Genomic DNA, 13,838 nt, shown 5'->3' with positions numbered 1-13,838 from the left:
CATGTGACAAGAATTAAGACACACAAATACAAATGTATTCATTCATTAACTAAATAAGTATTTAATTCATTCTCAGTGCTATGTGGTAAAATGGAGGAGAACATACCGTTGGACCTCTTTGCCCCCTTGGACCGGGTTTGCCCGCCACGCCCTTTTGAAGAACAGAGAAGAAGACATTTATTTAAACAGAAACCAACTCAAGGTCAATCCATCCTAAACTTCCTCAGTAAGTTGTTTTCAAAGTTACTCTCCAGGTCTGTGTAAAAAACTCTAGGTGAACATGTTCTATTCAAGGCTGCGAGGGGAATGGGAGTCACTGAGAACAAACAATAGTTTCAGCATCTTTTTGTTCTCTTCCACATTGATTCTTGGAGGTTGTATTTTATGCAAACTCATCACACAAATGCTTTTGTAATGGGAATCAATGTCCTTTGTGTAGTGTTATGATGCAGTGTGTGTGAGTTCCATACAGAAACAGGGACGGGACTATTTATCTTACCCTGGCTCCTTTCTCTCCGTTGGCCCCTGGGAAGCCCGGGAAGCCGCTGGAACCCTGCGGATCAACAAGGCAGGAAGGAGAGAAATCAGGATATCCATGTTAATAAGTAATGGTTTCAGAAGGTTCTGCTTTCACTTGTTGTTGTTGACTGTCAACCTCTATTATTAGGTGAGAGACAGAGAGCTGCATCAGACATGGACTCTGTTCCCAGCACTGTGCCGTGGGAAAACAGACGACACAGAGGAGAGAATACTCCTCAGCTGAACAATCACAAGCTCATCACTATCAGAATAATACGCTAGAAACACGCCACGTATGGAGAACAGGAAATATTATACGACAATGTGACAAGACACACACACACACACACACACACACACACACACACACACTTCCTTTGTCTGCGAAGACTTCAAAAATCATGATGGGTTTGTAAAGATCCTTTGTGAAAACATCTAATTTAACAGATCAGAGGAGGGGGAACATGGAACAGACACCAAACAACAATAAACGAAAACCATTGACTTGGGTAGACAACAAGTTACAAAACAGACAATCACTTAATATGAAGGCAGTCTGGTTTCTAATCATGGTGTTTTGTTGAGTATGTGGGATTCAAAATCATCTTACCCTTGTACTTCAGTCCTGGTATTCGTAAAAGTATTCAAACATGACATCAACATAATGGTTTACTCTCCCATTTCAAAGCTGTAGCTATACTGTTTTCTATGCCCCATTTCACAAAGTCATGATGCAATCTGAAGCTCAACATAATGCAATGGAAATAGATGGGGCCAAACATTCAGAGTTTGATGGACTACCAAACTCTCACTATATAACTGCCATATCTCTAAACTCAGTGGCCGTTTTTTCAGACGCCCATGGCATCGCTTCAACGGTTCACTTTATAAAAATACTACTTTTGGCAGCTCTCAGGCATAAATTAGCCCTACAGTCTATTAGATATCATCTCACAGAATGCCACATAATCTTCCAGCATAATGTTAGTAATCTTTTAATCCATATTACAGTGGATTACTGAACAGCAGATTGCTGGATGTGATGGGTAAGGAATTAGAAGAAGGACATGTATTCCCTGTTAGGGGATATGTTATGATGCTGGTGGCAAAATCTATCTACCTGTGTTTGAGTTGTACATAACTGTAAGGGACATTGCCCATCATCTAGGTCTCTGAGGACACAACATGGCTTCTTAGTATCTGTTTCTAATATGAATGCTGTGTGAAAGCAGTATCTACAGTACCGCCATCTTGGATCATTATTACCTATTGAAAGACAGATCTGTCAATGAGCCAACTCTGGTAAAATGTCCCTGGATGTTGTTTAGTGAACAACCTTGTCTGTTTAACATCAGGTTACTCCTTCCTAGCCGTGTGGTGGGTCATGTGCTGGATATTGGTGGATGTTGTTCATTTCAGTTGTCCCCACACAGAGAAGTCCTCACAGGCATCACCGTGGTGATTGTTTACGTACCTTTGGACCTTGTCTTCCTGGGTAGCCGGGTAATCCTGGAACACCCAGTTTTCCCTGAAGACAACAGAAAAGTCTTGCTGAATGAGCACAATGTATTGGTAAACAGTTGTACTAGCTCAAAATGAATTCAAGTATTTCCACAGGCTTCAGGGATATGCTACTAACAACAGATTCACCTTACAGTACAAAGATGGATATGCTGTTAACAACAGTTTGACCTTACAAGACAAAGAGAAGGTGTGTATGAAGATGTTACCTTCTCTCCAGCAGCACCCATGGGGCCAGACTCTCCGTTGGGCCCTGCTCGGCCCTTGGGGCCCTCAGGTCCGTCCTCCCCGCGGGGCCCAAGCACACCAAGCTCACCCTGAACAAACCCAACACACACTAGGTAAGGTATTGTACCATCACTGTGGTCTATGGTGTATAGTGTACCATACACATACAATTATGGGTGAATCAGTATCTACACATATGAGTCGTCAACTCACCCTGTCACCTTTGAGACCCATGTCTCCCTTGAACCCAGGGAAACCGTCCTCACCCTAAAATAAGAGAGAAAAATATGAACAGGGTTACTTGGGTTAAGTTGATTTGTAGGAAACTGAATGTTGCTGTTGTTTTTCACCGTGTAAGAGATCAGTGGAATTCAGTATGCCTTGAGCTTGTACCTGCATTATTCAATTCAAATTATTTCAATGGTAGAGTATCTGTGGACACATATTTATTTTTAAATACTTGTTGTTTTAATTGAAATGGATACGGCCTAAATCTTTCCATAGGCTATAAAATAGAGAACCTCATCTGCTTCACATGTGCAGCCTCTCTGTATGCAGTGCAGACTACTGCCATCTGCTGGCCAAAGAGGAGAATCTTACTGCATGTGCATTGTTTCAAGTTTCAGTTTCAAGTTTTAATGTCGAATGCACAAGCATAGCTCTAACCCCAACAATATAGTCATCAATAACAATGTAATACAACAGATAACAAGGTAGAACAAAAACACACAAGATATAAAAATAAGAAATACGCAGAATACAATAAAGTAAGTAAGCATACTACAGGGTCAGGGTAATTGGAGCGCGAGAAACACTTGTCTTTTATTATACTGGTCCTATAGGGAGCTACTGCATTACAAAAACATGATGGACGAGCAAACACACAGTAGAAACATCTATCCCTCAAATATTTAAGTGGACAATATATGATGCTGTAAAATACATGTTGTTGAAGTATAGTGTAGGCTACTTCAGACAATATTTGGCTGCTGTACAATGTACACTTGTTAACTCCCTGCACACGCTGTAAAAGTTTCGCCCTAGATCAAATTCTTATTGTGTCAATTCATGGCAGCCATGAAATAGTTAACAAGAGAATAAGAAAACCTTTCTCAGTCTCTCTCATCTTTCACTCTGTGTTCTTTGTCTCTCACTGTCTATTTTTCTCTGTAGCTCCCTGAGACCCTGTGTGCAGTCTGTCACTTGTCTGTGTTTTTTCTCATCCTAATACATAATGCAGTGTGTGTGTGTGTGTGTGTGTGTGTGTGTGTGTGTGTGTGTGTGTGTGTGTGTGTGTGTGTGTGTGTGTGTGTGTGTGTGTGTGTGTGTGTGTGTGTGTGTGTGTGTGCACCCAGACAAGCCCTCACCTCTTGGATGGGGGGCATTCATTTTCTATTCAGAACAAACAATACCTTCCTTCCTCAAGGTTTTGGGATTACATTAAACCCTAACTTTAACATAAATTAACATAAAACTTAAACATAAATTATTCAGTAATAACACTGACATCCATGGTGTTACTGATGTAAAAACAACATTAATATTAGATCTGTGTCATGCTCTTGGTCTTGAATTAGTATAATATAGATTGGGGCAGTGTGGACATTTTGGACCGCATAAGGACTTTGTGACTGAACATTGTGACAGAACTTTGAGTTGAACTCATTGGACGGATGGAAAGTCCTAGTTATCACAACATGGACTTCTTTGGGGCGGCAGGTAGCCTAGTGGTTAGAGCGTTGGACTAGTAACCGCAAAGTTGCAAGATCAAATCCCCGAGCTGGCAAGGTAAAAATCTGTCGTTCTGCCCCTGAACAAGGCAGTTAACCCACTGTTCCTAGGCTGTCATTGAAAATAAGAATTTGTTCTTAACTGATTTGCCTAGTTAAATAAAGGTAAGATAAAAAATTAATTACACACAATGGCAGCGATATGAAGCATCAAAATGATGATTAGGAGAATCTTTACCTTCTCTCCCTTTCCACCCTTCAGTCCACGAACACCGTCAGCACCCTAGTAGACAGACAGGAAACAGACCACAGTTCTCAACACAAACTCTACCACCATGAGGAAGTTTCTGAACGTCACCTTGGTGAGCTCCACCACCGTACCTTGACACCACGAGGACCAGGATAACCAATAGGACCCTGGGGACCTGACTGGCCCTGGAGGAGGACAGAGAGAACAATTTATCCATTAGTCTCTCAACACGAGACATGGCATAAACCGTTTCAACTACTCTTTTTTTTGTTTCATATTCAAAAAAAGAAAATATCAATCAATCAGCCAATCAATCATATGCTACTAAAATGTAAATGTTAATTGTACTTACTAAAGCTCCCTTCTCACCAGGTGGGCCCTCTTTACCAGGATGACCCTGTAAGAGAAGAACGAACACAAATGACTTAGATACAGTAACAGTTGGTAGCTCTCACTCAAGCAATGAACACCAAAGTTTGATTTTATGCAACACATACATCAAAAAGTTCTAGTTTGATTCTATGGAATAGCTCAGTCCATCAGAAAGTTCTAGAAGGCCTCAGTGTTAGTGTATGACAGCGGCCTGCCTGTCTGGTCGTGGCGGTGGTGGTTGTGTAAACTGATGAGTGACGGAAGCTTTAACAGAGATTAGGTCTAGGCTCAGTCTTACTGTCTGACTGACTGACTGTTTACTTTACACCAGTCAGACCTTTTACTTGCACACCTGGCACTAATTAAACACGTCGGAGTGCAGAAGGCTGTAAATCAGTCGGATTTAGGCTGCCTCCCTCTCAGCTTCCCAGCCTCTCCCTGATACACACTGCAGCAGATCAGCTAGAGCCAGGCTAACAGACCACTGAGGGAAATACTAGTACAGGTCGTAGAAAAATGCATTCTGACTTGCCTGATATTAACTTAGGAACTTTGTTTTTGTGTGAGGGGGGAGCCAGGTGTATAATGTGGTGTTATTCTCCATTTATTCTATGTGTTTATGTATTTATGTGGAAGCAGCAGCCCTCTCTAATGTTCAAGTCAATAAAATATATCATATCACACGAAGTTGGGAGAGAGTAACAGACAGGATAATTGGTCAATGCTGTGGCTTAAGGGATGGTAGTTGTAGTGGAAGGGAGAGATGTTTGGGGCATGCTACACTTTACTTCCTCATTTTGTGTGACAGCACATGAGATCGTTCAACCAATCTAGTTTGCTAGCAAACTAATTACCACGGTCATCATAAATCTCCCTTTAATGACTAAGTGTAAGTCGCTCTGGATAAGAGCATCTGCTAATTAACTCAAATGTCAATGTAAATGTACAAAGGCCCTGGGGCAAGCTAATCCTACTGTATATACTACAGTGTGTGGAATGTATATCTTCGGATACGGATATGTAGTGGTACCTGTGGGCTGCTATGTTAAAGCAAACGATGGCAGTCAACGTTTCATTCCACCATCACAATATAGATCTTGACTAGTTACACTGCTTCTCAACAGTGTGTTGACTGTCACAGGTACTTGTGGCTTGTCTGAGGGCAATGGATGAGAGAATAGTCTGACAGGAGGGAAGGAGTGTGAGACTGAGCGAGAGGTGTAAACAGAATGACAGAATAGCACGTACAGGAGGTCCATCTGACCCGGGTAAACCAGCCAACCCCGACCTGCCCTGAGGTCCCTGTAAACAGAGAGAGAAGGAGAGAAAAACACAGCATGGGTCAAAGGTCAAAACAACACTTTAACGACCTCCAGGACATAGTCAGTTCACCTCTGAGAAACACAACATACATCTGAAAATAATTTGGATCGGTCACAGATCAGCTATTAGGTGCAATCTTTAACGTTTTGTGTAGACACTTGTATAAAGGGGGCTTACATTCAGTGCATTGAAAACCCTTCAGTGCAGTACTATGGTAAATAAGCACACTACATTTACATCCAACAGATCACACACTTTTACACTTTGTCTTTTGGGCCACTCACAAACACGGCCCTTTCAGGCCAATTCTGTTGACAGAGGAGTGAAGAGCAGAGCTTCAACTTACTTTTTCACCAGGCGGTCCGATGGGACCTTGAGGACCAGGAAGACCCTGCAGGACGGATGCAGACCGACAGTTTCAGAGTTTGTTGCCATAGCAGCGACAAACACACACACACACACACACACACACACACACACACACACACACACACACACACACACACACACACACACACACACACACACACACACACACACACACACACACACACACACACACACACACACACACACACACACACACACACACACAGGCTAGCTGGGGTCATGGAGGGGGAATGGGGACTCAGTAGAAGGTGCTAACTGACATGCAAGGGTAAGAATGGTGGGACTGTATTCATTCTTGAGCGTGTGCGTGCACGTGTGTGTGTGTGTATTTGTGCCCACGTGAGTGTGAACGTGTGTGTGTGTTTGTGTGTGGCAGAGAGAGTAATCTGAGGCTGTGCTGCAGCTCGGGGAGCTTGCTCCTACAGGTGTGTCTCTCTCTGCAGGCATTCCACAGACATGAATGAGATGCTTTCACCGCTTCCCTCAACCCCCCCCCCCCTCAACCCAGGAAAATATTCCAAGAAAATCTCTCTGTGTGTGCTCTCTTTACCTCCAGGGAGAGAGAGGGGGAGAGGAAGTGGGGATGGGTAGAGGAAGGGAGGAGGGGAGGGGGGAAGCAGAAGAGGATAGAGGCAGAATTCAACTAATCCCAAAATGTGATGTAAATAATCATCAGAGAGCAGTATATTTCCATAAGCTCCTGATATAATACCTCATTACAGTGAGAATATTATCTAACACATTTTTATTTAGACATTACACACACAAATAAAAACTAATGATTAATGTGGGTACTGCGAGTCAATAGCAACATCAACCCTTTCTTTAAACATTTGTACATGTACGTTTATATGTATATATTTGGTCTGTGAAGACCGTGACATTGTCTGTAATGTCTGTGACACTATTGTATGTATGGTCTGTGATGTCTGTGATATTGAATGTGATAATATCTGTGTTACTGTCTAGGATGGCTGTAATGTCTAATATCTGTAATGTCTGGGATACTATCATGTCTGTAATATCTGGGATATTATCATGTCTGTAATGTCTGGGATACTATCATGTCTGTAATATCTGGGATATTATCATATCTGTAATGCCTGTAGTGTCTGTAATGTCTGGGATACTATCATGTCTATAATGTCTGTAATGTCTGGGATATTATCATGTCTGTAATGTCTGGGATACTATCATGTCTGTAATGTCTGGGATATTATCATGTATGTAATGTCTGTAGTGTCTGTAATGTCTGGGATACTATCATGTCTGTAATGTCTGGGACACTATCATGTCTGTAATGTCTGGGATATTATCATGTCTGTAATGTCTGTAATGTCTGGGATATTATCATGTCTGTAATGTCTGGGACACTATCATGTCTGTAATGTCTGGGATACTATCATGTCTGTAATGTCTGGGATATTATCATGTCTGTAATGTCTGTAATGTCTGTAATGTCTGGGTTATTATCATGTCTGTAATGTCTGTAATGTATGTAATGTCTGGGATATTATCATGTCTGTAATGTCTGGGATATTATCATGTCTGTAATGTCTGTAATGTCTGGGATATTATCATGTCTGTAATGTCTGGGATATTATCATGTCTGTAATGTCTGTAATGTCTGGGATATTATATGTCTGTAATGTCTGTAATGTCTGGGATATTATCATGTCTGTAATGTCTGGGATATTATCATGTCTGTAATGTCTGTAGTGTCTGTAATGTCTGGGATATTATCATGTCTGTAATGTCTGGGATACTATCATGGCTGTAATATCTGGCATATTATCATGTCTGTAATGCCTGTAGTGTCTGTAATGTCTGGGGTACTATCATGTCTGTAATGTCTGTAATGTCTGGGATATTATCATGTCTGTAATGTCTGGGATACTATCATGTCTGTAATGTCTGTAATGTCTGGGATATTATCATGTCTGTAATGTCTGGGATATTATCATGTATGTAATGTCTGTAATGTCTGTAATGTCTGTAGTGTCTGTAATGTCTGGGATACTATCATGTCTGTAATGTCTGGGACACTATCATGTATGTAATGTCTGTAATGTCTGGGATATTATCATGTCTGTAATGTCTGTAATGTCTGTAATGTCTGGGATATTATCATGTCTGTAATGTCTGTAATGTCTGGGATATTATCATGTCTGTAATGTCTGTAATGTCTGGGATATTATCATGTCTGTAATGTCTGTAATGTCTGGGATATTATCATGTCTGTAATGTCTGTAATGTCTGTAATGTCTGGGATATTATCATGTCTGTAATGTCTGGGATATTATCATGTCTGTAATGTCTGTAGTGTCTGTAATGTCTGGGATATTATCATGTCTGTAATGTCTGGGATATTATCATGTCTGTAATGTCTGTAGTGTCTGTAATGTCTGGGATATTATCATGTCTGTAATGCCTTTAGTGTCTGTAATGTCTGGGGTACTATCATGTCTGTAATGTCTGCAATGTCTGGGATATTATCATGTCTGTAATATCTGGGATATTATCATGTCTGTAATGTCTGTAGTGTCTGTAATGTCTGGGACACTATCATGTATGTCTGTAATGTCTGGGATACTATCATGTCTGTAATGTCTGTAATGTCTGGGATATTATCATGTCTGTAATGTCTGGGATATTATCATGTATGTAATGTCTGTAATGTCTGTAATGTCTGTAGTGTCTGTAATGTCTGGGATACTATCATGTCTGTAATGTCTGGGACACTATCATGTATGTAATGTCTGTAATGTCTGGGATATTATCATATCTGTAATGTCTGTAATGTCTGTAATGTCTGGGATACTATCATGTCTGTAATGTCTGTAATGTCTGGGATATTATCATGTCTGTAATGTCTGGGATATTATCATGTCTGTAATGTCTGTAGTGTCTGTAATGTCTGGGATATTATCATGTCTGTAATGTCTGTAATGTCTGGGATATTATCATGTCTGTAATGTCTGGGATATTATCATGTCTGTAATGTCTGTAATGTCTGGGATATTATCATGTCTGTAATGTCTGTAATGTCTGGGATACTATCATGTCTGTAATGTCTGGGATATTATCATGTCTGTAATGTCTGTAGTGTCTGTAATGTCTGGGATATTCTCATGTCTGTAATGTCTGTAATGTCTGTAATGTCTGTAATGTCTGGGATATTATCATGTCTGTAATGTCTGTAATGTCTGGGATACTCACTTGTGTCCCTGGGATCCCCTGCTGACCCGGAGGTCCTGGCTCTCCTTGAGGTCCCTAAACAAAGACAGACAGATACGATCAATCTCACATGACAATGAGCTATGAGCAGAGCACGGCACAGTAGTCCTTATGTGAAGTAACCGGTGCCCACGCACATTGACTCTGTGTCTGTACACTCTGTATATGGCCTCGCTACTGTTATTTTACTGCTGCTCTTTAATTATTTGTTACTTTTATTTTTATTTCTTGCTTCTACATTTTTTATTTAACACTTAAGGTCTACCTACACCTGTTGTATTCGGTGCGTGTGACAAAAAACAATTTGATAAGATTTGAAGTATATTTGTATATTTTACTAAGAAGATGGAGACGTTTGAGGAGATGTTTGAGGGTCTACTCTCAATACGTTTGGGACTGAAGAAAAATCAATCAATCAATCAAATTGATTTATAAAGCCCGGTTTACATCAGCCGTAGCCACAAAGTGCATCTGTTTTAAATAGTAGAGAAATAGTTGACCTTGGAAAGAACTGTTGTATACACTGAAGAAACGGATAGTTCTGGATCAAACAAACAACTGTAACGGGCAGTCTGTTGCTACTCTGAACTGTAGGATTGCTGTTGTTGAAGTTCGTCCTAAGCACTGATTTAGGACCAGATTACCTTTCCCAAATCCTATCATTAACCATTAGAAGGTTATCTTTCAAAACTGACCTAGATCAGTGCTTAGGGGCAATATCACCCTACTCCGATGTGCTACATTGAGAGGCCCCAGCGGGCAGTCATTCTGAAACACATAGAGAGGTCACTGCCTGGCCTACAGTGTGAACGATGTCGCTCCTCCCAATGCTCACAAACACACAGTTTGACCATTGACCTCTACAGCTGTGAAGTTTAAAATGGTGTTGGAACCTAGCCCAAACAACCTATCCTAAACACTGACACACTGTAGTAGACTACACTCCTCTCTGGTGACAAATAACGTATTGGTCAAGCTTATACAAACACTATATAAACCAATTCTGGTTCCATCAGAGTGGGTGTTTTAGTTTAGTATCTGTGTGAGATAACGTTATGAGTATTCATACCATGTTTCCTTTGGGACCGTGTGGCCCGTCCACTCCAGCGACACCCTGTGGGAACACAAACATTCAGATGAGTAAGAACTTCTTCTTCAATGTTGTAATATACAGGAGATACCACAGTGACAACTCTATCATAGGAAAGTATGTGTTAAGTACTACTTACAGGCTGTCCAGTCGGACCGGGTGGACCGCGGGGCCCAAGCAGACCTCTAGGACCCTAGAGACAGAGAGAGAGAGAGAGAGAGAGAGAGACAGAGAGAAAGAGAGACAGAGAGAGAGAGAGAGAGAGAGAGAGAGAGAGAGAGAGAGAGAGAGAGAGAGAGAGAGAGAGAGAGAGAGAGAAAGAGAGAGAGAGAGAGAGAGAGAGAGAGAGAGAGAGAGAGAGAGAGAGAGAGAGAGAGAGAGAGAGAGAGAGAGAGAGAGAGAGAGAGAGAGAGAGAGAGAGAGAGAGAGAAAAAGAAGAGTTTCAGGATCACACAAAGATGGTGGATAAATGAAAATAGTTCACTCAAGCCATTTACCATTGTAAAAAATATTCAATGTTCCTGTCTGGGGGCATTCCCTCTTTCACTTGAGCATGCTTTCCCCCGTGAGCTCACGGTTCCTTCATAATACTGTATCTGGAATGCTCAAGTGAGATAGAGAACCGCAGCCTATGGTCTACCTATTGTCCCTTCTCCGCTTGCCTCACTAGTTCCACCCCGCCAACACCAAATGACATTTGCGTTTGAAATGTCTCAGTCTGGGGCACCCAATAAGTAGACCAGAGCCCCCCCCCCCCCCCCCCCCATCAGAAGAAATTAGGGAGTGGGATGTCTCGCTTTCTCTACTGTCTCTGGATCTCAGGAAACAATGTTTAAGTCATCTGTAGAACAAATGCCCAATTAAGAAACCCTGCCCCCTAATGGACTAATATGAATCATACATAAAATAACTGATACAGAAGTAGTCGTGCTGTCAACCAGAGGAGATAGTAGGTCATAACAGGGTGGTTGAATACTTGTATTACTCAAATACCGTTGTGAAGTTACACTGTAGGGTCCTATTTATCAAACCTAATAGCAATTCAGTGGACGCTCTCTTACGCTCTCTCCAGCCAATCCCCTTGGCCCGATCTCTCCATCCTCGCCCTGCACAGAGAGGAAAAACAGTTAGTTTACACAGTAAGGACGGAGGGATGTAAATGAAGAGGAGGAGTGGGAGGATGATGAAGGGGGAGAGGATACTCACTCTCTGTCCATCCTCTCCAGGGGCTCCAGGTGGTCCCAGTGGTCCTGTCTCCCCCTATGGGAGAGGGGGGGGGGGGTATAGAGGGAGAGAGAGAGAGAGAGAGAGAGAGAGAGAGAGAGAGAGAGAGAGAGAGAGAGAGAGAGAGAGAGAGAGAGAGAGAGAGGTGTGCTATTATTATTAAAGAGGATTGGGCCAGGCCAGCTGTAGACTTGAAGCCACTCACAACCTCTTATTTACGTCAGACTGGCTGGCTGTGCTGGCTGGCTGGTTGACTGGCTGACTGACTCTGTTGTTACCTTGATGTTATCCAGGCCAGGATTAGCAACCGCACGCCCAGGCTGGAAATATCTGAGGCCTCCTAATATCTGTCTCCGTCTCTGTCCCTTCTCTCTGTTTCTCTACCTCTGCAGCCCAAGCTCCTATTTAGCCTGGTGGGGGACTTGTGTGGCTTGCCTCTTCTAAGGGCCCTCCAAGCAGACAGTACAGAACAAGACTGGCACTGGGTGTTCTGTATATGCACGTTGCCTGGCTATGTGTCTGGTGAGTAACAATATGGAAGTGATCGATATAAGAGGATCAATGTGTCCAAGCTATTTGTCCAACTCTAAGTCTAAATAACGCTAACATTATTTAGTGATTTTTAAATGACCACTTCAAAGCCATTCAGATTAGCTCTACAATAATACAATAATATATATAATTCAGCATTTCATTTTCTGAATGAAGAACTTAGCTGATTGTATAATATCGCACATACAAAAACTCAAGACAGATTAATTCAGTAGTAACACCCACAAGCTAACGTCGCCAAAAATGTCAAAGACATTTTAAAACTTCCAAAACCCCTGGTATTTCCAAAATCCCCTGTTCAGAGCCTAATAGCGTTGGCATTTTGTTTTAAGCCAATTTGGTTTTATCAAATAGGGCAACAGTGTTTTTACCCATAAGCCTATAAACGTCCAAGGCCATTTGTTTCTCAGACCAACACTAGTCTATTGTTCAATGATAGTCATCCAGTATGTACCCCCTTGATCACCTGCTGTGCTAAATCTCACTGTAATTTACCTCAGATCCTCTGGAATGAGTGATAATATTAGACAGAAAAGACCAGTGTTTTTGGAACATACTGTATTGTTGGCCATACTACGACCCATATTCTCTCTCTTTCACTATTTGTTCAAGCGGGTCGGCGGGTTGAAGAGTGAAGGTGACCTCAAATCAGACCCTCAATCTAAGGATAGGAACTGGAAGTCATGTTTTGTAGAGGGAGAGAATAGGGACATCCTGATCATTTTATGTCTGCTTCATGGGTCATTTCCCTGAGATAGTATGCAGGCTCTCAACTGCCTAAGGTACAGATGTAGGATCTTCATTTGAGCCAGTTTGCTACAGCAGGAAAATAATCCTGCAGCAAAAAGACATTTTAATTGTTATGTGGATTATAATTAATGGACATTTTTGTAGGGGATGATACATTTTTTGTAAGGAAAATGTCAAACTTCAAAAGCCTTTTTAAACCTGAAATACAGTTTAAGTTGTCCTGCATTGCAGGAAAGTTCTCCTGTACCAGGGTGATCAAATCAAGATCCTACATCTGTATTCCCATTTAGGAAGAGGTGAACATGCAGGAGCTTGTGACTTTGTGGTGACGTTACTATACTCACCCTGTGTCCCTTCTCACCAGGCAGACCGGGCAGGCCATCAAAGCCTCTGTCACCCTGTGGAGAAACAATGTGACAATGACCACCGAGTCCCAAGATGACACAGACATCATCCTGCATAAGTTTACAACACAGTATTGTGATCAAAACAGAACAGTCACACTTGACAGAGACAAGTGACTAGTAGACAGAGGTCCTCGTGTACCTTAGAGCCTGACTCTCCAGGCATTCCTCGGGCGCCATCGGCTCCGCCACGACCCTACAAGAGAGAGGGAGAGAGAGAGAGAGATAGACTAAACATGGTAACATCA

The 13,838-nt window shown here is 41.9% G+C and overlaps 1 protein-coding gene across 6 annotated transcripts in view; it reads right to left on the bottom strand.

Annotated features, from left to right (window-relative positions):
- The window catches only part of col11a1a (collagen, type XI, alpha 1a), an 86,648-nt gene that overhangs the window by 32,287 nt on the left and 40,523 nt on the right, over positions 1-13,838 (bottom strand). For all 6 annotated transcript variants that reach the window (XM_071414982.1, XM_071414980.1, XM_071414981.1 and 3 more), the window contains 17 exons: positions 13,733-13,786; positions 13,531-13,584; positions 11,867-11,920; positions 11,722-11,766; positions 10,800-10,853; positions 10,640-10,684; positions 9,553-9,606; positions 6,290-6,334; positions 5,869-5,922; positions 4,601-4,645; positions 4,380-4,433; positions 4,237-4,281; positions 2,482-2,535; positions 2,250-2,357; positions 1,994-2,047; positions 500-553; positions 107-151 (listed from right to left, as the gene is read on the bottom strand). In XM_071414982.1, coding sequence (XP_071271083.1) covers positions 107-151; positions 500-553; positions 1,994-2,047; positions 2,250-2,357; positions 2,482-2,535; positions 4,237-4,281; positions 4,380-4,433; positions 4,601-4,645; positions 5,869-5,922; positions 6,290-6,334; positions 9,553-9,606; positions 10,640-10,684; positions 10,800-10,853; positions 11,722-11,766; positions 11,867-11,920; positions 13,531-13,584; positions 13,733-13,786 — 918 coding nt within the window. The remainder of the gene's footprint in view (positions 1-106; positions 152-499; positions 554-1,993; positions 2,048-2,249; positions 2,358-2,481; positions 2,536-4,236; positions 4,282-4,379; positions 4,434-4,600; positions 4,646-5,868; positions 5,923-6,289; positions 6,335-9,552; positions 9,607-10,639; positions 10,685-10,799; positions 10,854-11,721; positions 11,767-11,866; positions 11,921-13,530; positions 13,585-13,732; positions 13,787-13,838) is intronic.

The sequence above is a fragment of the Salvelinus alpinus genome, chromosome 8, assembly GCF_045679555.1.
Source record: "Salvelinus alpinus chromosome 8, SLU_Salpinus.1, whole genome shotgun sequence".
Lineage (NCBI taxonomy): Eukaryota > Metazoa > Chordata > Actinopteri > Salmoniformes > Salmonidae > Salvelinus > Salvelinus alpinus.
Note: the sequence above shows the minus strand (reverse complement) of the source record. Positions and strands in the feature narration are given on the sequence as shown.